The sequence below is a fragment of the Pangasianodon hypophthalmus genome, chromosome 2 (assembly GCF_027358585.1).
Source record: "Pangasianodon hypophthalmus isolate fPanHyp1 chromosome 2, fPanHyp1.pri, whole genome shotgun sequence".
Lineage (NCBI taxonomy): Eukaryota > Metazoa > Chordata > Actinopteri > Siluriformes > Pangasiidae > Pangasianodon > Pangasianodon hypophthalmus.
In genome coordinates this window covers 8,093,135-8,118,657 of record NC_069711.1, presented here as the reverse complement: position 1 = coordinate 8,118,657, position 25,523 = coordinate 8,093,135, and the positions used below count along the sequence as shown (strand labels likewise).

Sequence of the window (25,523 nt, the reverse complement as noted above, 5' to 3'; positions counted from 1 at the left end):
GTATCGTTTGCAATTCGAGATTGTGGAAATGACGATTTTGAGAAACAGCCGTGAACATCCAGCGTTTTTATTGCATTTTTATTGAATGTTCCAGTCAGTCACTGAGACTGGATTTAACATGATAGTCTGCATAAAACATGAGAGTGAAGGAGGGATTACAGACTGATGAAGCAGGTGATGAGAAAAATCTGTTCTCTAACAAAATGAAAAAAGAAAATGACAAGTTTACAGCCTTGATAATGATCTGTTGGGTCACTCACGGTTTTTCCTTCACTGTACCTTTTATCCTGTGAATGGGACCGGCATGTACAGCATCACACAAAATATCACTAATATTATAAGAAATGGGAGTAGGATCAGAAGGTGTGTGTGTGTGTGTGTGTGTGTGTGTGATGGGAGTGATCTCAAATTCCATTCTTAATCATGCACACATGAGGTTGAGGGACTTTTGTATCTTCTTAAATTTACTGTGCTTGGGTTTAACTAGTTGGAAAATTAGAAAAATCATAATAGTGAAAAAACATATATAAATCAGTATTATGAAATACTAAAACCACAAAAAGTCCACTATTTGACCAGAAGGAACATGAAAGATAAACGGGCTTAGAGGAAAGAAGAAATAAAAAAACAAATAGTCTTTGCATTGTATATTTACTTTTTTGCTCCTGTTTTACATAAATTATTCGGTTCACCCCAATATATTACTGAGCACTTCAGCACAGCTCTCTATGATTTTAGGCATAAGGACATTTTTTCATTTTTTTCATTTTTTCATTTGAGGGAACACACCTGTCTGCTCTGAGCTCCTACTCTGGACCAGACCACCGGAGGAGGCAGACACTGGACCACTAAACACGGACGTATCAAAAACAACTTAACACAAAAAAGGAGAAAGTTTTTATATATAAAAAAAAGCTTAGGTCAATAATAACAGCCATGTCTGTTTTCTATTTTACAGTTTTCAAAGTCCAAAAATGGCTAATTATCCCCAAACCTCATCCCACCTCCTCTCGTTCTTTGTTTAAAAAAAAAAAAAAAAAAATGCATGGATTACTTGCAGCACTTTGCTATTCCAATACATACAGCAGTTTGTCATTGCTTTGTTTCTTTTTTAATAGTCAGTACAAAGCAGTTCGAATGATAAAGCAAACATGGCATTACAAACATTTTTTGTTCTTTTAAAGAAAAAAAAAAGAAAACAAGAAAGCACACAAGGATATAATGTGGTGTATGTACAACCTACGGGAATAAAAGCCCACAGAAGTGAAGCCGTCTTAGACAGTATACCATGCCTCAAAAAACATTAGAGAAAGATTTGTGACTTTTCTTTAGGAAAAAAAGGCCTGAGGTTTGGATTGGTTTTTAAAACACAAAAGAACATGAGACCTTCAAGATAAGCAAGTAGGTTTTTTGCATTTTTATATTCTTTTTGTTTTTTTTTAAAAACTCTTTCTTAAAATATCATTTGCTACAGTTTTAGACTAAACATGCAGGACATACGACTAAGTGCAACAGAGTGAAATGGTATCTCTTTTTTCTCTTTGTTTAATCATTCCCTATAGGTCTGAACTGAGGTATGCGTACTAACAGTTTTCTCATGCTGCTTCACTTTAGTAATGTTGAGCTACACATGCGGAAGATGATCTTATCTACCTGCTTATCCCCTTTTCCCTCATTACCGCTAAGAGATTTGGATTAGCGTATGATGAGTGCATGTCTTTCATACTCTGACTGCTTTCAGCCCATCAACAGCTGCCCGGCTCTTGTGGTTTATTTTCTGTGAATCAAAGATTTCCATTTTTGTCTATAGTAAATGCATGGCTGAGTTTATAATGAAAAACAAACTGCCATTAAAGTACCTTGTACCCAGCTTATTAGTCAACAGGAGTGTTTGGTTTTAATATAAAAACAAAGTTGATATAAAAAATTAGACAGAACTTAGAACACAATCATAAAGCATTTGCAATGTTTAACAAAGAAAAGAAACTCCAACTGGATTCACATAGTAAGTGGCATACAATCTTATCAGAGGATTAAAACAACCCTAAAACAAGAAAAAACAAAACAAAACACATAAGTGTGGTCCAGTATTTATTGTGTTATTTAAATCCTTTCCCCATCCTGTATTTCAGTTACTGCCATGTACTTAGTCCAGACACTTTTTCAAAGTAAAACATGCTTTTATTTTAACCTCAGCTTGGCGCAGAGAGAACAGTGCTATGATATAGTCATATGTTTATCCCAATCTCTGTCTATTCTCTCCCATTTGGTCAAAGGAAGAAAAAAAAAAAAAACAACTCTTACAGCTGCCCCTTAAACAACCCCTTTGGCTTTTAAACTTCAGCAAAGTTGAACAGCTCACTCATTTTTCGCCAAAAGCTTTAAACTGTTCTTTTCCCTCTTTTGCACTGAATGGGGAGGATATTTGGCCTTGTTTTGCTATTGCATGGAACATAGAACATCTTTCTTTTTTAAACTTGTCATTTATCTTTGGTAGTCACAGGTAACAGACACATTAACAACTCAAAAAAACAAGAAAAAAGCAATAATAAAAACAAATAATAAATTAAAAAGTGGTTGGTTGCAGTCATAAATCAATAAGCAAAATTTGGTTAAGCCACTTCTAATTTGCTTCTTGTTGTTATAGATTGGAAACATTTTGTTTTTTGGATGAAACTGCAGGCTATTGTAAATGAGAGTGTATGCTTATTGCTGTCCAGCACCCCCTACACACTCCCCCAGTGTCCCCCCATCCCCAACACTGTACCGTGGATGTTTTTAATGTGAGCCTGAAATTGACTTCATACTGGTTTCCAAGGTAATGTGGCAGGAAACATGTGGTCATAGTGGGCTGCCCCCGATGCTGTAATGCTTAGTGGTCATGGCTTCTAATGCCAACTGTGGCTTGTAATCCCTTAAACCTTTTTATCTCATGTGTAATTACTAACAACTGCTAATAAGAGAGGGAGTGGGCTGGTCATTGATGTGGGCAAACAAGACATTAAAACAACAGGGAATGCACTTTAAAGTCCTCTAGCCTTAACCCGACAGTCCATAAATTACAGAATGGGAAAAAAAGGAGAGAAAAATTATCTCTGTCGCTGCTTTGCTCTATTCTGACATTTAATTTTTTTCCCCATTCGCACCAGTGTTTTGATCAGTGATTCGGTTGCAGCTAACACACTGCAACGAAAGGGGATTTCAGAAGGTATTTCATAAGGACAAGTCGTAACCTACGTTGATTTCTCTGTCATTCATTCCCTTGTGAAAATTAAACTTCATTGATGCGTGGAGAGAGCCTTCATTACGAGGAGTGCATATGCAGATGGACTGTGTGTGTATGTGTGTGTGCACGCGCGCGAGAGAGAGAGAGAGAGAGAGAGAGAGAGCAATGTGACAGTGTGATGGTGATCTGAAATGTGGAATAAATGACAGAAAAATACTACATGGTAAATTTGACATTCTGTTTCCCATTAAATAATGGAAAGGAAAAGAGAAATGAAACATCATGGAAAGAAACTATACACATTCATCATCAAGTGCAGATCGTACAGAATCTCTACAACAACGGGCATGAGGTCTGATCAGGTACAGAAAACAAAGTAAAATAATATATAGCAAATAAGGGCATAGGACAATCAAGGGGACAAAACGTCGTATTATTTGCCATCAAAACATCAGACTGAGTTTGGAGGCAACACTGAGGTTGGAAGCAACCCAAGCTGATTTGAAGGCAGTGTCATTGAACCGAAATCACGTACACCCGCGCCCACATGCTCTGCATCAATGTCCATTTGGGGGCTAATGATTCAAGTGTGCACTCTTCTGTAGTTTGTAAATCAGTGTTGAACTTCGAGGGCAAAGTGGCAGTCTTTCTCTGCGTGTGTTTTCTCGTTCATGTCCACTCTGGTCTCAATGCCACCAGGCCAGGCAATGTGAAGTAGTAGTCCCCCAGTACCAAATGGCTCCTTTACTGGACGCAAGTAGAAATTACGTGCTTGGTCTTGTCTTTAACCCAAAAAAGTAAAAACAACTGAAAAATACTCCCAAATGGAATAGTTTTTTTCTTACCTCATGTGTATCTCATGATTAATGGCACTAAGAGTAAATTGGAAAATTTTTTTTTATAGCTGTCAACAAAAGGGACTGGGAATCCAGTCGGACTTGCTAGGTTGGGAGTGGTCTCACAGATGATTTCAGTTTAAGTTTGGCCCCTTTGAAGAGGACCCGAGGGAAAGCAGCCTTACAGCATGTCCTCGTTCCCGTGGTCGTCCTCATAATCTCTATGGTGATCAAAGTCTGGACTGTGATTGGCTGTCACTAAGGAGAGCGGCCCTTCATGCTCCTCAGGGTCCAGTGGTTCTTCTTTAACGCTGATGTGATGCCTGCGCATGGCGAGAACACACAACAATGTTTATTATTTGTATCATATTAAACCACAATGTTTTGTTCTCATCTTTAAATATGCATTATGCATTGGGAAAAAAAACACTGAGCAGGGAAACAAATGGCTGTCCTTTTAATTAAACACTAACAGAGTACACTGGTGCTCTTGATAACTTCAGTTCCCTTTCTGCTTTTCCACCATCGGGGAAATGTTGGAGCTTTATTTTCCACAACTGCCAACAACAAGGGTATTCACTCAGAATTGATAAATGAGGGAGATTAACAACGCGTGACGTGGAGAGGAGAGAATGGACTCTAGCGACTGAGAAGCATAGAGAGAGGGAGAGAATATTCGGGGAAGAGAGAGAGGGCTGCCTGTCAGGCTCCCAGTGGCGTTAGATCAGCACGCTGTGTGTTCCTCTTCCCACTCGTTAACATGCCCAACCTGTGAGGCGGGTCCCAAGAGGACGACCTTGCACGAGGTTCCGTCATTAATCAACTTCAAGCTGGCAAAAAAGAAAAAAAAAAACAAAAAAAAAACAACACAGCAAGCAGACAGCGACATGCACGCTTTAAATACGCACAAAATTAATGCGCCTCCTTACCACAGTGTCAATAAGGGAGGAAGAAAAGTGCTGGCAGGGAAGTGAGAGAGAAAAGGCGGAGGCGGTTTGGGGTTGGCGAGGAGGCTCGACACAAACGCCGGGTGATAAGAAACAGGGCCCTTACGAGAATAATAACGCTGTCAGTCGTAAACAAGGAAAAACACGAACACCCACCCCCCACCCCCACCCCCCCCAGCCCACAGTCTGGGCAAGGGATTCTCCAAAGAGATGAGATCTGCCAAATTTTCATTGTTGAAACACTGCGGGGACAGCGAGCCAGAGCGTGAGTGCTGACTGGTGTGGAGTAGAGGAAGAAAAATAGAGAAAAGAAAAAAAAAAGAAAGAACATTAAGAACAGCTGTAGGAGAATCTCTAAATTAATCAGTGTTTCGAGAGCACTGTAAACTGTGTTTCTTTGGTACTGCACGTTTGCCAAGTGTTAATTAGTGATAAACTGATATTTTTTTTCTCTCATCTTTTTCCCAACAGTTTGGGTTTAAAAAAAAAAAATCTACTCAAAGATGCAAACAGTTTGAGCTTTGTGTAGCCAGAGTCACTAAGGAGGCAACACACTGCTTTGCATTACATGTCCCTGTAACTACAGCTGGATCTGACAAAAACGGATGGTTGGTAGGATTAGACCTAGTATTAATTATATTAAAAAAAAAAAAAAAACAGTTTGGCTTCACTACTGCATTACGTATTTAAGTGAAACGGGTAACAGAAATGAACATGGGACTATTTCTAGGGGTACGCAACACATATCTGGCTTGTACTACAAAAGATCATTTATCAACATCAAAATATATACTGTATCTTATCATACCTTAAAAGCTCTTACACCACTGTCTGAGTAATATATTTTGAGCTACTTATTTAATTTGGCAAATACATCCAAAAAAGCAAGAAAGGTGCTAAAAGGCAGGCAGCCTCGAGGCTAGCACACACATCCTGTTATTTCTATCCTGCGATGGAGCCATGCCTGCAGCTATGCCCCCAATCATTAGTACAAGCACTTTTCCACCCTCATATCTCCATAACTTCATTACAGCATTGTTCATTTTTTGAAGCATTTGCTGAAATTCTTGTCCTGTTCCTAGATATTTTAGACAACCTTCAATAAAACCAAACAAACAAACAACAAAAAAAAACAGCATCAACTTAGCAGCCACTCCCCTACAAGTGTAGCTGATTAGCTGTGTGAGGTTTTTCCCTTTTTTTTTTTTTTTTAAATTGTAATTTTGAACAGGTAATTTTTTAAATATTCTCTCCTCAGCAGCTTGGAGGCTTATCGGACACATTGTGAGTCTCCCTGCCAAAGAAAAGAGCTCTGACATCTTATATTCACGACTTTTGTAAATATTTAAAGAAAAGGGAGGCAATAATTCTGGAGCAACACAGCCTAGGACAGCACACATTACTGACACATACTAAAGGAGAGTTTATAAACCTGGTGCTTGAAACAACAGAGAGAGAGAGAGAGAGAGAGAGAGAGAGAGAGAGAGAGAGAGAGAGAGAGTGTTTCCTTTATGATGTATCCCAGACTGAGAACTTTCCAAAAGGTGGAGTTTCCCTTCTCATTTTGGATCTGAGCAGAATAAAACATATCACAATTTGTACTTCCTCTATGTACTAAACTAATTATATTAACCGTGTATTAAAACCTGTGCTTTTGGAGGCCAGTTTAATATCTGCTGCACTCACATACATAAACACATACTGTACATTCTCACACACACACACAGTGAGGGTTAAAGGCGTAAAACACTCACATAGCTGGAAGAGGGGAGCGTCCGGGACTGCTGTCACTACCGTTGCTGTTGCCGTGGTCCATGGCCCCATTCATCTCCTCTCGGATAGCGTTGGCAAGCGAGTTAAGAGTGGGGCTTCCGATGGAAGCGGTAGTGTATAGAGGTATGCTGTTTTCTGCCATTGAAGCCTGAAAATGTATGTGCACAATGTAAGAGTGAGGAAAAGGAGCTACAGTGATCTATGCTACACACAGCTGGAGCACAGAGGAGTGGAATTATGTTGATGCTAAATGCTATAAAATTAATGAAAGAGAAATTAGATGCATAGGTCAAGCATCTGGAGTTATGCTGGGCGATAGGGGAGGGCGATATGACAAAAACATATGATTTTTCAGGACATTTCTAGCCGATATGTATCACAATATAAATTCTTATATTTCCTTCTTCATACTGCTAGTAAAACAGCAGCTGCATTTAAAAATAGAGATGAAAAATAATTTGTTTGATGACGCTTTTATTTAATGCATACACAAATAAATTAACACTGAAAAAGAAGGAAAAAAACTGAAATCTGTAACATTTTAGAAATATAAGCATTTAAAAAACATTAGAAAACTATTAAATCTGCTTCCAGAGTTTGTAATTGTTATTTAAAAAAAGTTTAAAATTTATTTAAAAAGAAAGCAATATCTCCGAATAATGTATCATGACAAAATTTATATGTATCATGACAAAATATATTATATCCTCATATGGCCCAGACCTACTGAGTGATTTACCTGGAAGTTAGCCGGGAGGACAGGACCGTATCCCAAACTGGTCTGAATATTTTTCACTAGAGCAGGACTCCTGTAGAAATGACCATACACACACAACCCAAATTTCACTTTTCACTTTAAAAGAGAGAAACTCATCAGAGTCACCTACAAATGAGTGTTAACAATGTGAATAAATGCAGGTATTGATAAATCACTTAACACAAAGGTTTCCAATGACTGACTCTCAGTAGTACTTGAACTGTGTGTGGATTGATGACTACTCAGGACTCACATTAAGACAGCAATGCCCAATAAAAGGAACACAAAATCAATACCCGCAAATGTATTGCTGTACTATTTATGTGACTCAGAGAGACGACTATCTTAACAGATTTATGCATTGCAGATTACACACATTAAGCCTGATAGATCATTTCAAAGAAGAAAGACATTGTCAAAAAAGAGACGAATGAAAAACAACACACAGGATGAGCATGTGGCACACTGAAGCAAAGCATGCAGGGATATTGTTGGAAGGAGAAGGGTGGGGGGAAGGGCAGTCCTTACTGTACAAGTAGCTTGTCGTAGTTGCTGTCGACGACGTGCTTCCGGGGGCGACCTCGCTGAATGTGGCGGCCCCTTTTAAACTCTTCGTTGTCTACGGTCCAAAAGGACCCAAAGTCATCCTCGACTCTTACAAAGCACTTGTGTAGGGAGAGGTTAGTGCGCACAGCACCCTGGAAAGGGGAGGAGGCACCGAGGGAGGTAGGGAAGGAGAGGAGCAGCCACGGCAGATGCAATGATCAGACAGACAGATGGACAGACAGACAGAAAATGGTCAAGTGAGAAGATTAGGGAATGCATGACCAAACACAAGTCACTGTGGGTCCCAGCAAGCAGCTGTAGGGGTACAGAGATGCACAGCGAAGCTAGCAGCAAGTCAGCAGCACAGCACATAAGATGATGATGATATGGAATTGCTTCCCATCAATCAACACCACGAGACAGGAGATTGGCCGTGCAGTGGAGAGGGGGGTGGACCTACCCGCTGATCTTTTGTGGCCTTCTCTTTTGGAACTCTAGCTCGTCAACAGTCCATACCGCCCCTTTAACGTTTTCTACTCGCACAAAACACTTGTGAAGACTAAGGTTATGCCGGACTGCGTTCTGCAGTTGATGTGGAAGAAAAGAAAAGGTCTATCAGTACAAAGAGAAATAAGCCAGTGTAGAGACATACACTGCAATGTTTCAAAATACACTACACAGGCCTAACATTGCAAAATTGGGCTTAATTTGACCATGCTGTTATTGGAGGTTCTCATATGTCAAAGTTAGAAATATGACTTCCAAACATTAAAAATACAAAGGAACCAGTGATCAGGGTGCCAACTGTAATGGACCTCGTTAGAAGGCAAACAGAATTCCAGTGTGCAAAAACATTTAATCAAATAAACACAACTTTTGGCCCGTCACATTAAGCAGTACTTTCAGCCACATCACTGAACAATGACGGGAAACCACACAGTTATAACATGCTTTACCGTGTTCATAATTTACCTTTTCATCAGGCCCATTTGTACAGTACACGGCCAGTATTTACTAAATAAAGAGCTCAGTGACAAATGGCTTTGCATGGCACAGTTGTCAGCACAGTGCTTTATCATTTGCTTGCTAAAAGCAGGAGACAGTTGATCGTTTCCTGCCTTGATGCAAAGTGGAAACTCAAATGCTTGAGCACTTGAAAAAAAAATACAAAAACAAAACAAAAACAACCAAAAAAAAAACAAAAACAAACAAACAAAAAAAACCCAGAATTGATCAGGATTCCCTCAGAGCTAGTGAAGTGTCTATAGCAAATGTAAAAATATGTTTAAATAGGACCCCTCTCCCGGCACCTTCTGAGGATCATTAAGCTAAATTATATTTGCATTCGAAAAAAAACCCCACATTTTTCCCCCAAGAAAAAAAGCCAAATGAAAACTGCAGTAACAAATTTTGAGCTCATTGTTTTGGTAAAGCAATTGAAACACAATAAAAGGTTTCAGATAATCTAATGGTTAGAACCTATTAGCCTCTGAGTACCTTATTTATCTTGTGATCTTTCCTCTCTGCGAGTGTGAGAGTGTGTATGTTTCAGGGCGGGAGCTGCCAGTTAGAACTACAATGTGCCCCCATGGCAAAGCTGTCAGTGACTGCTGAAGCACAGAGTTAAGGAGCTGAGAGCTACAGTCACAGCCAGTCAGCCAGTCTTTCTCACACATTCACATTTTATTCACTTTCTATCTTAATTTCACATCCTGTTTCTTTATCTCCATCTGGCTTTACTCTGTCCATTTCTGTGGGCATGTATATGCTGCTTTTTCCACAACCACGCAAGATAAACGCTTATAAACCTTTAACCATGTATGCACTGAATTTTATTTTGCCTTCTTTTCATTCTTTCCATAAATATGTTAAAAAGACTCAACTGATACTACTAATAATTTGGACATAACAAAATACTTAATGTACATTTTATCAGACCAGGAAGATGAGAGCAGGAATGAGAGATTACCTTCCAGGTAGCTGCATTCCGCCTGAAATATGCAAACATTCGCGTGAACCAGTTGTATATCTCGTTTAGTGTTAGCTGTTTTTCTGGTGACTCAAGTATCGCCTGGAAAAAAAAGAACACGCACACACACACACAAACGCTGATAAGCACAATTTGTTTTCCATTTCCTTTACAGACATGGGCTCAAACAAAGGAAGATGCGTGTTCAGGCTACCTTTCCTTTAATGGAGCATGTAAAACAGGCCTTTGCTGATCCACTCTCTGCTACTTTGTTTACCGAATGCTTTTGGTGTGGGCTTCATTCAAATGCATCCATTTGAATACACCCTTTCCCGCTAAGCAACTAGAACAAGTGAAAACTATTTTGCCAGGGACAGATTACAGGGCGCCAATTATCGCCCTGCCCAGATTAATGCTTGTGCAATGGCAGATTAGTGGCTGGCTCTGATAATTGACTGGGCATCTTAAAGATGTTCCATCCCCGCTGTTGTGGGAAATGAATTTCCTAATAATCACAATGGCTGTAATGCTTCATCAAAAGCAATTGTTACATAGTATATGAGCGTCTTTTTTTTCTTCACACACTCCCTGCTCTCAGACCCATTGTGCTCAATGCAGACGGTTAATCTAAAGGTGTTGCAGGTCTAAACTGCATTTTAACAGCATTGGTTGAAAGGGAATGAAAAAATGGTGAACGAATGTCTGCAGTTTGTGGTCATGCTGGAAATATAGATGACTTTTGAATGCATGTGAATTAAATTAGAAGAGAAGAGATATTAACCTATACACTGTCAAAAAGTGTAGTCTTACCTGGCGTATTAATGATGCGTATGTGAAAGGAGGACGCACGTCTGTGTTCATGTAGAACTCCTTGTTTTGGCCAATATCTGTTATTGAGGAGAATTAACAAATATAATATATATAAAAATACAAAATATAATTACATTATATAAACATTTACATATATATGTATATATATATATATATGTGTGTGTGTGTGTGTGTGTGTGTGTGTGTGTATTTTTTGTGGAACTGATATATTGGTGTTGTCATCAATTGTATATATATGTCATGAAACTAAATATATATTGGTGTTGTCATCAGTTGTGTGTGTGTATGTATGTATGTATATATATATATATATATATATATATATATATATATATATACACACACAATTGATGACAACACCATTATATCAGTTCAACAAAATATACATATACAAAAGCTGACTGAACAATATTAAAAACTTAAATGCTGATCACACACTCTGTCTGTAATTAGTCAGTGAGCTACCTGGTGATATGGGCATGCTGTATTTGTCTGAATAGCGTCGGCGAATGGGTCCGACACTGTGCAGGCTGGTGGGGGTGATGACCGAGTGGGCCTGGGAGAGCGGTGTGAGCGGGGTGGTGGGTGTGGTTGGGGTTTGAGGCAGGCTGAGGGGCGGTGATGCTCCAGGGGCCGTCTTGGACAGCGTGGCATTGGAAACCAGGTTGAGCTGAAAGGCACAAAGCAAAAAAGAAAGAGGATGGGACTGATGCGTTAATCACTGCCTGGGTGCATGCTGCTGCTAATTGCAAACACACCCTTGAATCAACCTCAGTGTAGGTGGCACACTGGTTTACAAGTGTTAGTAAAGACAAACAGCCCTATTCCACCTCTGCCATCTTCCATCTTTCCAGCAGTAATTCAGACACATCTTCACTGTTTAACGCTATCTTGGAGATTTCCTCTTAATTTGAGTTGTCCCCCTGAATCTTGCCAGCTGACAGCGTTTGTTTTCCCACCCCTGAGAGGCCTCTAATAAGCTAGAGATGAAGAGGCCAAAGTGAACTAATTACAGGCTGCAACTGTATTAGACGGATCCTAATTAGTGGCTACTTATGGAGGGGATACCATGATTAAATTGCATATTCGAGTGACCCTCAGCATGAACGGGCTGGCTAAAAGATAGGTCTAGAACATTCTGGAGAAAAAGGGTTGTTCTCTTTTGATGAAGTGGAAACAAAAGATTTATAAAGAGGTATTAAGTAATAATGACTATAATAAACTAATTAAGCAGGGAGCTCTAAGTGGTACAGTGGATCTCCTAGCAGCTGTGCTACTCTTTCACTAGAGTGAAAAATGCAAGCCTGACCTGCTGCTCTTGTTATTAATCTGTCTGTGTGTGTGTGTAGCTGATGACACAAATACATATTTCCCACACCAAACTGTTTTAATTGCTAATTTGCCAAAGGAGGCCACGGTTTCAAATTAAACATGATTACTGTGTGGTGTGTGTGATGAGGGCAGGGGAGAAAAGCAGAGCAAAAGAAGACAGATTTTCAGTTGTCTGGGTCATAAATGGTTGCATTTGTGCTAACAAATTAATGAAATGCCAACCCTGTCAATTGCTTTCACGGTATCAGATGTCTAGAGTTTTACATGGTGATGCTGTCATTGTAAATGGGGGGCAAGGCAGGTTAAAGCCAACAGACAGTGTTTAATACACCAGCAGCCCCCCCAACCCCCTACCCCATCTCCACCCCCTACCATCAGCACACACATCTAGCACAATTACCACACAGCCTATTAACACTCATTATCATCCTGATGCCCCACTTGATGGACACATATGTAATAAAGAAATTCAGAAGGATGTCACTGACAAAGGCACATCGCTGTCGTCATGCACTGCTTTTACATTTTTGAGAGGAATTTTTTAATGGTTTAAACGGCTTCCCTATGGCTGCTTCTGTGCTTGTTCTAATTTACAGCACAGTAAGGTGCATAATGTTATTTTGCTGTGTAAATTATGGGACACTGTTCATTTGTACTGATATGTGCAGACACATTTAGGGCAAAAATCATTTGACAGTTGCATGTAACAGTTACATATTAATGTTGATGGTTACAAGTAATAAGAATGGATTAATGTAGGAGAAAAACATATCTCGTGTCTAAGAGCAGATCTTTCTATACAACACACACACACACACACTTAGACTTGTGTGTATTAGCAAGCTTCGTGCCATTGCTATTCCCTTGCTTTATATGGTGAGTATGCTTCACAATAGGCCAGACAGATGCACAATGGCCTGTTTTTTGTTTCTTTCATCATTTGGGTGCTTTCCAGCACACTCACAAAAAATGAGACTTCAGACAGGAATTAATTAAATGGTAATTGGTCATCTAATTATACTACCTTTGACTCACCAAGCAGCTACAAAATAAACAAACAAACAAACAAACAAAAAAAAAGACGAAGCAAAAAACTACCCTTAATTATGCAGAGTATAAAGGTCACATTTCTAAAAAGAGTGTGTAATGATGCTAAATAACACAGATACACAGATACAAAGATAAACAGGCTTAGTGACATTTCCCTTCAAATCACTGATTTACTTATAAGTAAATCTCTTATCAATATAAGGGGATGTGGTAACTAGCTAAAAATGCTATCAATATCAATGCTAATCTACAGCCTGTGTGTTTGAGCCATAACAGAGCCATATATATATATATATATATATATATATATATATATATATATATATATATATATATATATATATATATACACACACACACACACACACATACATACACACACACACACACACACACCCTCTCGCTAGCACTTTAATCAATCTGGATATGTACCAGATGATATATACACTCCACTACACCAGCCACTTTAACAGGACCACCAGTACATCTGCTCATTCTTGTAATTATCTGATAGGCCATTCATGTGGTGGCAGTGCAGTGCATAAAATCATGCAAAACCTTACAACAGTGAGGAGCAGAAAAGAATCTCAGAATGCACATGTTGAACATTGAGGCACACAGGCTACAAAAGGAGAAGGCCACACCAAAAGTGGACAGTTGAAATTTGGAAAATGAACAGGCCATTGTGTTCAATCTTCAACGCTCCAGTTTCAGTAAACCTTTGCCCACTGTAGTGTCAGATTCCTGTTCTTGGCTGAGAAAAGTGGAACCTAATATAGTCTTCTGCTGTTATAGCACATTCACATCAGGGTTTGATGTGTTGTGCATACTGAGATGCTTTTCTGCTCAGCATAGTTGAAAAGAGTGGGTATTTGAGTTACCGTAGCCTTCCTGTCAGCTTGAACCAGTCTGGCCATTCTCCTCTGATCTCAACCATTGTGTGAAAACTCTACAGACTTCATATATAGGGATATATAGAGATCAGTAGTTTCTCAAATACTCAAACCAGCTAGTCTGGCACCAACAACCATGCTATGGTCAAAGTCACTGAGATCACACATTTTTCCCCATTCTGATGTTGCATGTGAACATTAACTGAAACCGCTGAACTGTTTCTGCATGATTTTATACACTGCGCTGTTGCCACATGATTGGGTGATCAGATAATTGCAAGAATGAGCAAAGGTGTTCCTATTAAAGTGGCATAAACATTATGCGTTTGTGTTTCTTCAAAGCAAAAAAAATATTAATTAGTTATGACTGTGTGATTTGTACTATACATTATATTACAATTATAATATATATATAAAATTACCCCTAAAAAAACTAATCAGTTACATTCCGGGATTTGTATTTATGGCTGTCCTGCACCATCTTTTGGCTTTTGAAGAGATGTCGCAATGGTGAAAATGCAATTTTCTTTGCAATTAACAAAGGAAACAAGGAAACAAGGAAGAAGATAAACAAGGAAATAAGCGAGAGGGTTGTTACTTACGGGCTGTGGGGTGGGTTTGGGCTCTGTGGACTTGACATGTAGGTGAGTCATCATAGCTTGCAGACGTTCTTTGTCTTTTGCTAACTGTAATGAAGAATAAAAGACAGAAAAAAAACACAAGAGATGATGTACAAATGAGTCAAAAAAATTGTTTTGAAAAAGCAGATTTTCATTTCAATTTTCCACACAAAATAACAAACAAATCCTTATGAGAGGATGAATATATGTCATGTTTACACATACAGCCCATACCGACTGCACTTTCCTCTGCCTTTGAAGACAGAAAAGTGGCCTAGCACAGAAATCTTCATAATCAGAAATATTGCGACTGAAATAACTGACCATACATACAAAACTGATCATCCTCTCTGACCACTGCATTGTTGTCTTCCAGTTTTTGCTTTGTCCTATAATGGATACCTGTACATATTATGGGAGTAGGCAGAACCAAAAACCTAGGCACTGTCTATGACACGCCCCTAAACACACTACACCTTTTCTCTTCTTTTCTGTGTGCCAAACCCAAACATGAAAGCCTGACACTGTTTGTACTGCTGAGCAGTTTGAATAGGCCGCATTGCTGGGGAAGTGTGGATAAACAGACACATATAGTATATGAACGTACTGATGAATCGACTGATTGTTCTTGTTTTATTCACTTTGATGCACATGGGGGGATGTGTTAGGAGCGACGCTACTCTTAAGATGTTCCAGGGTTGTGTCTGTCCCTCGTTCTTGCTAATCTGCTCTAATGGAACATCACCTTCTTGTCCCTGAATACATGCATAAGTAATATCCTTATGCATATACATTAGCTGCCATTACAACTGTTGGCGCTAAAACCACTCAATGTATGTATTAATCAGCAGAAGTGGTATTTACTGACGAAATGCTCAAAACGTGTGTTTTTCCATAAAAATCGAGCATTATTAATAGCATGCCCATCACTGAATGTTTTATTGGGCTGCCAAATAGTTAGAAGTCATAAATGACTTTAAAACCCAGTAAAATTCAAAATGTAATTATCTTTTGGACTAAGGCCCCAGGCTTCCCATATATCTTTGGCTGGCTGTCATGCATACATAACACATTTTTAATGACTGGTTACTCACAAATGTACAAAATAATTTCATTTTTGCTCCCTGCACTTCCCCTCCCCACATCACTGAGCCACTGGTCAGAGAGAATCAGAGATTGTGGGTGGTGGTGGGGGGAGGATGGAGATGGACTGAAGAGGAGCAGAAGAAGCGAGAAGTGAGAGAAAAGAGGCAAGATACCTGCAGTTCCAGCTGCTGAACTACTTGCATCTGTACCCGGCACTGGGCCGTACTCCGGTCGTCTAACGCATGCTCGTTATTCAGATGTCTAGAGAGAGAGAGAGAGAGAGAGAGAGAGAGAAAGAAGCATGCCATTTTACAGCAGACTATTAAACATTTGATAAAACTTTCATGGTGAAATACTGAATTACATTATTCGCATGTTCTGTGGGACAATCATTTCTTTCTCCGTATTGGCAAAGGGAAAATGGACCCAAGTATACGCATACTAAAATGATGCAAAGTAAATAAATCAAAGTCCATGTGTGAAAAGATCACATTCTTCAAACACAAATGAGTGTGTCTTCCCGCAACTTGAAAAAGAAGTACTGGAATCTTTCACGCGGTCTGTGGAAACCTATGTGTGAGGTAAGAATAATGATCTCAGAAAAAATACATATTCTGAATCATGCTGTCCTGCTCTCCTGCAACACATTTCCCCCTTTCAGAATGTAAATGGAATCTACTTAGTTTGGGTGGCTTTTCCAGTTAATTATGTCATTGAGATGAAGAGGAACTCAATGAAGCTAGGAGAAAAAGCCAAAGGACAACAAGGAGAAGAGAGATGAAATCTGTAATAAACTTGAATTATGAATATAATTATGCATGATTATTTTATACTGCCAAGATCATCTTCTACTCCAGACACCCCCCTCCCCCCACCACATTTATAACTAATCTAAATAAGTAGCTGGCCCCACCAAATCTTTCGCTTTCCTCCTTTTTTGTGGTGATTTATATAAAATGAGGAGATAAGGTTTTTGCCAGTGAAGGAAATATGATTGGAGGATTTTTATCAGGCTCTGCATGAATTACAGGTTCGAAAAATGCTTATGCAGGGGCATTTCATTAATCATTTAATCATAAGCCGAGCAGGATGTTTGAACCGATTTCACAAATACCCTTTCATTTCGCTACTTCATTATGCCCGCTAATGGATCCAATATATTATATATATCATAAATTATATCACATCGTTGCTGACCATGTAGGTCACTATCACCCGGTGGGGGCCTGTGGAGCTGAACAGCAGCGATGTTGGAAAGAAGGGAACCACAATTCACATGCCAGGCCCTGTCTTCTTTCCAATACACCTATTCTATTCATTTATAGCTAATCAAAAAAGCAGGAGTGGTGGCCGCCACCACATCAGTGATGGCTAAATCAATCTGGTAGTGTCACTGCTGCAGATGTTGTACTGTGTGCAGAGGTTCAACAGACATGCGTGTGAGGGATACTTGCAAGTAACAGGACGTGGATGGGAATGGGAATCATATGTGCAAAATGTGTGTATTCTCTTCAGACAAAATAATTGAAATGACAGTGGATGAGCGTCTCTCATACAAATATATGTTTGTTATCATAATAGTCTGTTCATATTCCATGTTTAAAATTTTGAACTGACGAGTAAAGGTTACAACACAATGTTACCACCTTGCAGTTGATTGTTTTTCAATAACAGCACACGATTTGCCAATAATTTAAAACTGTAATTTATTAATGAACTTCATGCTTTTTAACCATTTAACGTTACATTTAATGTTCAGGAATGAATGTGAGACAAAGTTCATGTTATCACTTGCATTATAGCAGCTATAAACCGGAGTTTCCTCACCAGCCTCTCTTTTTTTTCTCCCTCTTGAAGTTAGTAAGTCAAAAAAAAGCACAGCTTGTCATGTTACAGAGAAAGTGCAAAGATTTGAAACTTCCATAAATGATAAATAAATGTCACCTTAACAAAAAAAAAAAAACTTCACTGTATCAATGTCTGTAGTTCCCTCTTTGTTAAAGTCTATTATTAACGTTAGCTTACTGTAGATTTCCCACATGACAAGTCCCTCTGTATGAATTGGTACTATAGAAACAATAACATACTAGAACAAGTGCATTAATATAAATTTATTATTTAAGAAAATTATTCAACAGCTTCTGACCAATCAGATTCGAGAATTCAACAGTGCTATGGTATAACGATAGATACAATATAAACAAGGTGTTTTTTTTTTAATTCTTCTCATTTTCAATTTCAACACCATTCTCCTTAAAAGTAAGTGGGGGAGGCTGGATATCAAGCAACCATTTCTTAAAACATCCATCCAGAATTCACACCTCAAAAAGAGAGATGGAGCAACGTGACACGCTTGTGAATGTGCAGTTCATAAAAGCAGAAGCGGCATCTCCTCTCCCTTTCATCCTTTGTTACACTGGATGATTCTCCCTCCCCCTTCCCTTCTAATGACATGTAGAGTAAGAGTGCATAATTAATAGGAAATGAAATATTCAAATGGCCCTTAAATCAGCCTCTCAGAAGAGTGTCTGGACATGAGGAGGTCTGCGTGAACAGCACAATTGACAGCGGGAGGGACTATGAGCGCTGGCATGTGTCACTTTCTGGACCTCAAGCGCAAGACTTTTTCTAAAGCTTCCTGGCAGGATGACAGTCTCCAGTGTAAATTGCCACAATAAAACAAGTTAAATAGACATTGCTTAAACAGTCAGCATTTTACATGTCATTGAGACAGCCTGTCCTCTTATTGCGGGCTTAATAATATAGTGAAAGAGCGATGGTGTAAGCCACACTGAGGGAACAGCTATCACAACAATCTCCGAGCAAACTAGAGATATCGTCCATTGTTTATTGTTCCTACTGACGTGCGGACATTTACTTGAGCAAATATGTCCTCCAGAAAAAAACAGCTTAGTATCACTTACTATTCATTTATTTATTCATATTTTATTTGCCATTAAGACTCAGAATTCATGCTGTTTGGCAGGTTTGTGTTGTCTTTAACTGCTTCCCAGAATTGAGTAAATATATCTTGTATGCTTCAGGGTAAGACAGCCTCCAAACACTATTAGTATATTAAAATGGATGTTGACTGTTTCTATTTTTCTATATAAGTTCTATAGTAAATATGGCAAGTAAAATACAGGTCTAAAGACAACTTACAGTTTTAGAAAAGTGAATAGCATGTGTGGGAAATGCTCAGAATGCTCTTTTTCTGGCTCAGAATGCACTCTTTCTGGCTCATTAATGTGATATAACATGCTAGAACAATGAGATGGCCAATGTGATAAAAGAAAGACAAAACCGTTTCAATGTTCACATATTGCTCACATATCACCACCTGTTAATTCAGTTTACTGCCTTTTTTTTTTTTACGATATTTAATAAACACCCATGGCTACTTGAGGTTTACTAGCATATTCAAGCATCCGAATTCATATAGAAAGGAGTCCAGTCCCAGTCTATTTATCCACACAAAAGAAGTCTTACAAAGTAAGAAACTTTTACTCAAATGTTACAAAAGCTCCTTATTCCTGTTAAACTGCTTATGCTGTTTCCCAAACGTGCAGCCCACCTCTCCCTCCAAGCCCTCATCTCCCAAACAGGAATTAGTCTTTCCATTTATTTTATTTATTGTGACAGCACAACCAGGTATGCAATATTTTCTTTCACAGACAGAATAAATAACCTCCGGGTTTAAAACAACACCTTGGCCTGATGCTGGTTGTTGCTGTTGGCACATACTGCAGAGATCTGCTCACTGTTAGTGTGCTGCTTCTTTTTCACTACGCTCAGATACACAGGTTCTGCTGACTAAATGCTTCTGCCTTAGCGCTCCTCACTTCCTCCCTCTCAGGTCAAAGAAGCTTTTCAGTGCCTCTTATCGTCTCACCTGATGTAGTGCTCATCTTTTTGCGTTTTATTTGCAATTCTTCTGGGCCGTCGAGCGGCAGACTGGAGGAGGTGCATGTGGTAACGTTTAACGGCGTCAAGCACTAACACCTCCTCTATGCCGGGTGAACCTTCACCCTGCCTCGCTTAAACAAAGACAGCTTTTGTGGTGCCTCTACAAGTGTTTTCTTAACATGTTCCAAGCAGTTTAGGGCAAGCAAGTAAAGTAAACAAGATGTTGCCATGATAAAAACACTTGTGAAAACACTGCGGAGTGCACTTGGGTCCTTTTTAAGGAGAGGGAATTTTTTCTTTCCTTCGCCAAGCTCTCAGATGCTAATTCCACTCATTTTTGTAAACAAATGATGAAGCTATGAACTAAGCCACAGAAAGGGGGGAAAAAAAGGAGGGATGGATTAAGCAGGACACTCCAAAGCCTGCTGTAACATATGAGAAACAGGCGCTCACTTTCCTGTTTAGATATTTGCTGTGTGAAGTGGGAAAAGCACACGTTCCTTTATGCTTACAACTTGAGAGAGCGCAAACGTACTCATTAACACTTTCTTTTGCAGGCTAACAGAAGACAGAAGAGGATTACGACATTATCGGCAATGTGATCTGGAGAAATGGTTATAGTTCCGTGCACCATATTTTTAATCAGCTCTTTAAATAAACTTCACTAAGTGGCAGGCAATCTGACTCTGAAACATGAAGTAAAATGCAAAAAAGGGGCAGGGAACAAAAGAGGAGAATGAGGAGCAGGACAGCAGGGTTTTTTTGCAATGCTGCCTGTTCTCATCATCTATGTGTTGGTTTACACACACTCGCAAGACTAGATATTAGGAGAAGCAGGAGTTTGCCATTATGCTTCTACGAGTGCTGAGAGTACAGTCTGAGGGTAAACACCTCCTCCTTTAGGACACAACTTGCTACACATATATACATTCAGTGTGTCACATGACATGCCTGGAGCACACGGGCTCAGAAGTGCCTAACAAAAGAGAAAAAGGTAAAAGAGACAGCTGCTGTATACACTTGTATCATCAGCGTGCTAGGGCTTGAGCTGCTAAGCTGTAGGATTCTTGTGCTAACAGATTGCCACTGTAATCGGCGTCGACTTGCTTTGTTCTGCCGAAACCTGTGTACACAATTCTTACATTCACTTACAGAATAAGAGTGTGATCTTGTCTCACTGCAACAACCAGTCGTAAGTGTAAAAAAAAATCTACAAAAAAGGCAAGGAGTAGAAGAAGGAAAGAGAGGGCCCCTATCTCTGTCCGCAGAGAAAAGACAAGGGCAAACCTGCAGTGCTCTTGTGGTGCGGCCTGCTGCAGATAAACATGCCTCTCATGTTTGTTTGGGACAAAGTGGCAGAAATCACCATGGGAACAGCACTTATCGCTCTCGCACACACACAAACACACACACGGAGGGTCCACCTGTAGCGTGGCTGAATGGCTAAATGAAAGGGGGAGCACAGGAGCAAGGAGAGACGCTATTAAAGCACACAGTGTAGTAGCAAACGATACGACTGGGTTCACCTTCATAAGTTTGAAGAGTTGTGTGTGTGTGTGTGTGTGTGTGTGTAGATGTTAGAGTGAGGAGTTTTTTTCTTACTTGAGGAAAGACTGGAAGTCGTCGAACACTGCTTCACATCCCGGCCATTTACACACACCGTGTGCGTAGAGAGGGTGACTGTGGTGTGTGTGCTCATCCATCGCCGAGCTGTTGAAAGACAAACACATTAATATCAATAACAGAGATTTAGCCATACACTATAATGTGACATAGTTTATAGTAATGCATTTATCCTCATTCTTATAAGCGTCTTAATGTTCACACACTGCATAAAACAACTTTAATTTGTTTGTGGTCAAAAGCTGTGCTTAGATATACACCTCAGTTTCCCAGCGCTGACTTAAAATTTAAACACGGAGTCTGACCTCCAGGGGAAGTTTATGATCAGTGCTCACATGCCATCTTGGCTTCCTGACCAGATGCAACTTGTGGCCGATCAGGGACTCCGGGTTGTCCAGTGCCGGCCAATCAATAGCTAATTCTGGCTCTCTGCTGATGCACATGGTAGCGTGCTTTCATGGGGCCAGCGAGGAGCTCGCAGAAACAGCGTGTCCTTTCAGAACTGACCGCTGAACCATGATCCCTCCATCCACCTGGAGCAGCCTGCCTTTCCCACAACAGGAAGCTTCCCAATCCAGCTGGCCAGCGCCCACCGAGTACAAACAGTAAACACACTCCACCTGCTATCAATTTATCTGCCCGCTGAGAGACAGCAAGAGCCTGGGTGTGCAAGTGAGGATTTAATACTAATTTTCCTCTACCTCTAAAATATTTTTTGGCCATATTAATCATGTTTGCTAAGACTGCTGGAATTGCAATTGCATAAGCAGAGTATGTGACTATTACTAAAACTAGCTTAAACAATGTTATAACCACAGTGCTGCTGAATCCTTGAATCTGATTGGTGAAAAGATGTTAATTAATATTCCATAACAACTCATAACAACTCATTTACAGTGACTACTATGCTGGACGCTTTGCATAATTGAAGCATAATAATAAACAGATTGAAAAAAATGTGTTGTTCTTTAAGAAAAGAAATGCATATAATCATTAATATTTTGAAGCTTTATTTAACGAGACGTTTATTTAATATTTATGAAAGTGCTTTGTAACAGTTAGCAAGTTTTCCACCACAGGACAGTATTCATTTTGCACTTTCTCTGTTACAAGTCGTGTTTTTTTTCTTTTATTAACTTCAAGAGAAATGAAAACCCTCTTTTTCATAATCCACTAGCTGCCATGTTGAACAGAGAATGCTAGCATAAACTATGCTAAATTCAACAGTAAACAAAAAGTTTAGTACACAACTAAAAGCAGCAATAAACAACTGTGCTTAATCAAACAGCCTGGAAAACGTCTTTCGTTGGTCCTCACCTTCAAAAGCTTACACTATCTACAGCTTATATGACACAAATGATAGTGGTGAGACAGTAAAAGTTAGATAAGCTGTCAAATGGCACATCAGAACACCAAGCTGCTCAGTGGGAATTTTCTTTACCACCTGTCTGAGCCATCAGTGTAACATCATCTCTATTCAGAGTAAACGCTTGCATCTCTCAGCAAACCACATCCCTTCACTAACCAGTGCAACAGCATTAGGAAACAACACGCATACCATACCATCTCCTTATAACTAGCAAGCTTTCTTTTTCACACATTTTTACCTTCTCTCACTAACAATTAATTACTACTTTAAAAAAACGTATTTAAAAATGATTTCCTTCTCTAGCCGTATTATTACTCACTCCAACAAACGAATAACCCCCTACTAATCCATTTAACTAGACTAAATGCGGTAATTCCAAGATTAAAATCTTATTTTTATGTGGGGCTGTAACAAATATCGGAATTTAAGTTTTCTCGTATAATTAGTTACTTGCTTAAGAGTTAACATTGTAGTTAAGAAGCAATAACTGAGCCATATTAGGAAAAAGTGAACCATTTATGAATGTATTTAGCATACTTCTTTTCCTTTCCAGAAATATCTTTTTTTTTTTTTTAATTCAATGATGAATTATGCATACACATTAAGACCTCTGTTTTGATATGGCTAATAAATAGATGGGGCAAGATATATTCTAATGACTTTTTAACAAGGACCAGCAAAATGTCCGTCTGGCAAACATAGAGGCAATTTTTAATTTAAAGACATCCTCGTTTTTAATTCTCCTTCGCATGTTGCTTAATTTAGTATTAAAATGATATTGAACAGTGGAGTGCTTGAGGACTTGAGAGAGGCAAATGATGACAAAAGTGACTTGCTTTAAGTAACTAAACTGTGACAAATTTAAAAAATGGCAAAATTTAAAGAGCGGAACATTAGGGTTAATAGGGGACTGGGATTTTTGGGATGAGGGGAGGGTCCTCACAATGACGACCCCATTTCAGTCCAGTAGTCTAAAAGCAGCCCTTGCAGTGCTTCAGCTGTGTTAAATTTGACTTGTCTCCAGGCAGGTCTATTATCGTCAAGCGGCCTCAGGGACAGAAAGACACGACCTCTAATGATCTTTTTACTTCAGTGTGGCAAATCACGTCATCTGCTTACTGCTTACATCGTGGGTCAAAAAGAAACTCAGTGAAGTGAAGCAGACTTTGGGCAATACCCTTAAAGCTACGGTCAAACACATCCTGAGGTTAAACACGCTTCCAACAAAAGTGCACGTGTGAAATTCAAGGATACATAAATGTCTAAATGCTTATGATATAAAATACTACTGTGTCACATTATTATTGTGATTCAGTAGGTTAACACAGTGCAAAGCTCATGTTATATTTCTAAGTTGTAATTTATAAAAAGACACCCCTTACAGTTACACCAGTGATATAGGATCTGGGTCTGAGTTTACACAGAGAAATTGCTTTTAGTCACAACACAATTTGTGTCATTTTTTCAGGGAAAAAAAAAAAAAAATCCCACAAACCTCATGGAGCCCCTAGCCAATTCCCCCAACCCCCGACTCAATTCTCACTAAGACTCGCCCCTAAAATGATTTAATTATCATTTTCAGAGTGGAAGATCAATTAAAGGGGAAAGACGGTGGGGAAGAGGGGACCCGTATCTGATTATTTATCTCTTTAACAAATTCGCTGAGCTGCATGTCCCCTGAGCATCCCCTTCCTGATGCATGCTGGGAAGGAAAAGAAGTAGAACAACAGGGGCAACACTTTTGTCTCTATTCTCAGGAAAATTCTCTGTGAATTCTCTTCAATTTCTTTCCCCAACCTCACTCTTTCTAAATAAGATAAGTATCTCAGCATAGGTTTGTGCAGGTTCATGCAGCTGTTGGCCCCTTATCGGAGTGCTGATGGGTCAGATGGACTGACACATTGAAGGCTTTTATCATATTTGGGTGTGTGTGAGTGCCTCGTCTCCACGGCCGGCACCACTGGGAGAGCAGCGAGGCTGCTAAAAGCAGGAGCGGGCCGCATCTAAAACGTGCGCTGAGCGATTGGATTTCTTCTCCTTTCCTTTAAGACGGAAGTGAAAAGCAAGCGAACGACGCCTGTGGATGCACTTAAGGTTTTAGTTGCAGGCGTCGCAGTGACTGGCCAGATTTTTATATGACACATGAACCTAACTACATGGTACTTAACGGGCCGAGAGGAAAATGATCCGGCACAACTGGAGGGAGCAGGTCCATCAACTCAGTGCCTGCTGGCTGTTGCATGACAAAAAGGACTCGTGAAAAAAAAAAAAAACAAAGCGTCAAAAGCTCATCGGGACGGAGAAGAGGATATATTTTTCCATTTGTGAACAGGTCTTTACAAATCACCTGAACTAAACCCCTACTGAGTTCAACCAAGGTGTAGAGAACCTAACAGAATTCAGTCTAGCTGCCTGAAGTGAAATAAGACAGAATAACTGAAGCATGTTATTGCATCATTCCACACAAACAAACAATATGCAACACATCATCAAAGCACAGAGCTATTAAGACTGTTCTCTAATTTGCCTAACATGTTTTAGCATGATAATGACTTTTTGTTAACACCATCTCTGAATGGAGCTCTTTGGAGAGAAACGGTGAGAGAGTGAGCACAGGAGAGAGGCGAGGGAGTGATCACCTGCTCACTCTTCTGACAGATCTGAGATGCTTGCTGCATATTCAGCCTGCAGAGTGCCTTCTTCATGCTGCCGTGCGCTAAACTGCTGTTGACGTCTTCTTTAATCTTCAACGGCACATG

At 39.5% G+C, this 25,523-nt stretch overlaps 1 protein-coding gene across 17 annotated transcripts in view; it reads right to left on the bottom strand.

Annotated features, from left to right (window-relative positions):
• Positions 1-51: 51 nt before the first annotated feature.
• foxp1b (forkhead box P1b) overlaps positions 52-25,523 on the bottom strand; it is a 165,476-nt gene continuing 140,004 nt past the window's right edge. For 15 of the 17 annotated variants that reach the window (XM_034310961.2, XM_034310965.2, XM_053231834.1 and 12 more), the window contains 10 exons: positions 21,375-21,482; positions 16,040-16,127; positions 14,763-14,846; positions 11,351-11,555; positions 10,865-10,941; positions 10,055-10,156; positions 8,068-8,237; positions 7,522-7,591; positions 6,764-6,930; positions 52-4,385 (listed from right to left, as the gene is read on the bottom strand). In XM_034310961.2, coding sequence (XP_034166852.2) covers positions 4,244-4,385; positions 6,764-6,930; positions 7,522-7,591; positions 8,068-8,237; positions 10,055-10,156; positions 10,865-10,941; positions 11,351-11,555; positions 14,763-14,846; positions 16,040-16,127; positions 21,375-21,482 — 1,213 coding nt within the window. In that variant the 3' untranslated portion in view covers positions 52-4,243. Of the gene's footprint in view, positions 4,386-6,763; positions 6,931-7,521; positions 7,592-8,067; positions 8,238-8,545; positions 8,668-10,054; positions 10,157-10,864; positions 10,942-11,350; positions 11,556-14,762; positions 14,847-16,039; positions 16,128-21,374; positions 21,483-25,523 lie in introns of all 17 variants that reach the window. The other 2 variants (XM_034310979.2, XM_034310978.2) reach the window with 1 other exon arrangement.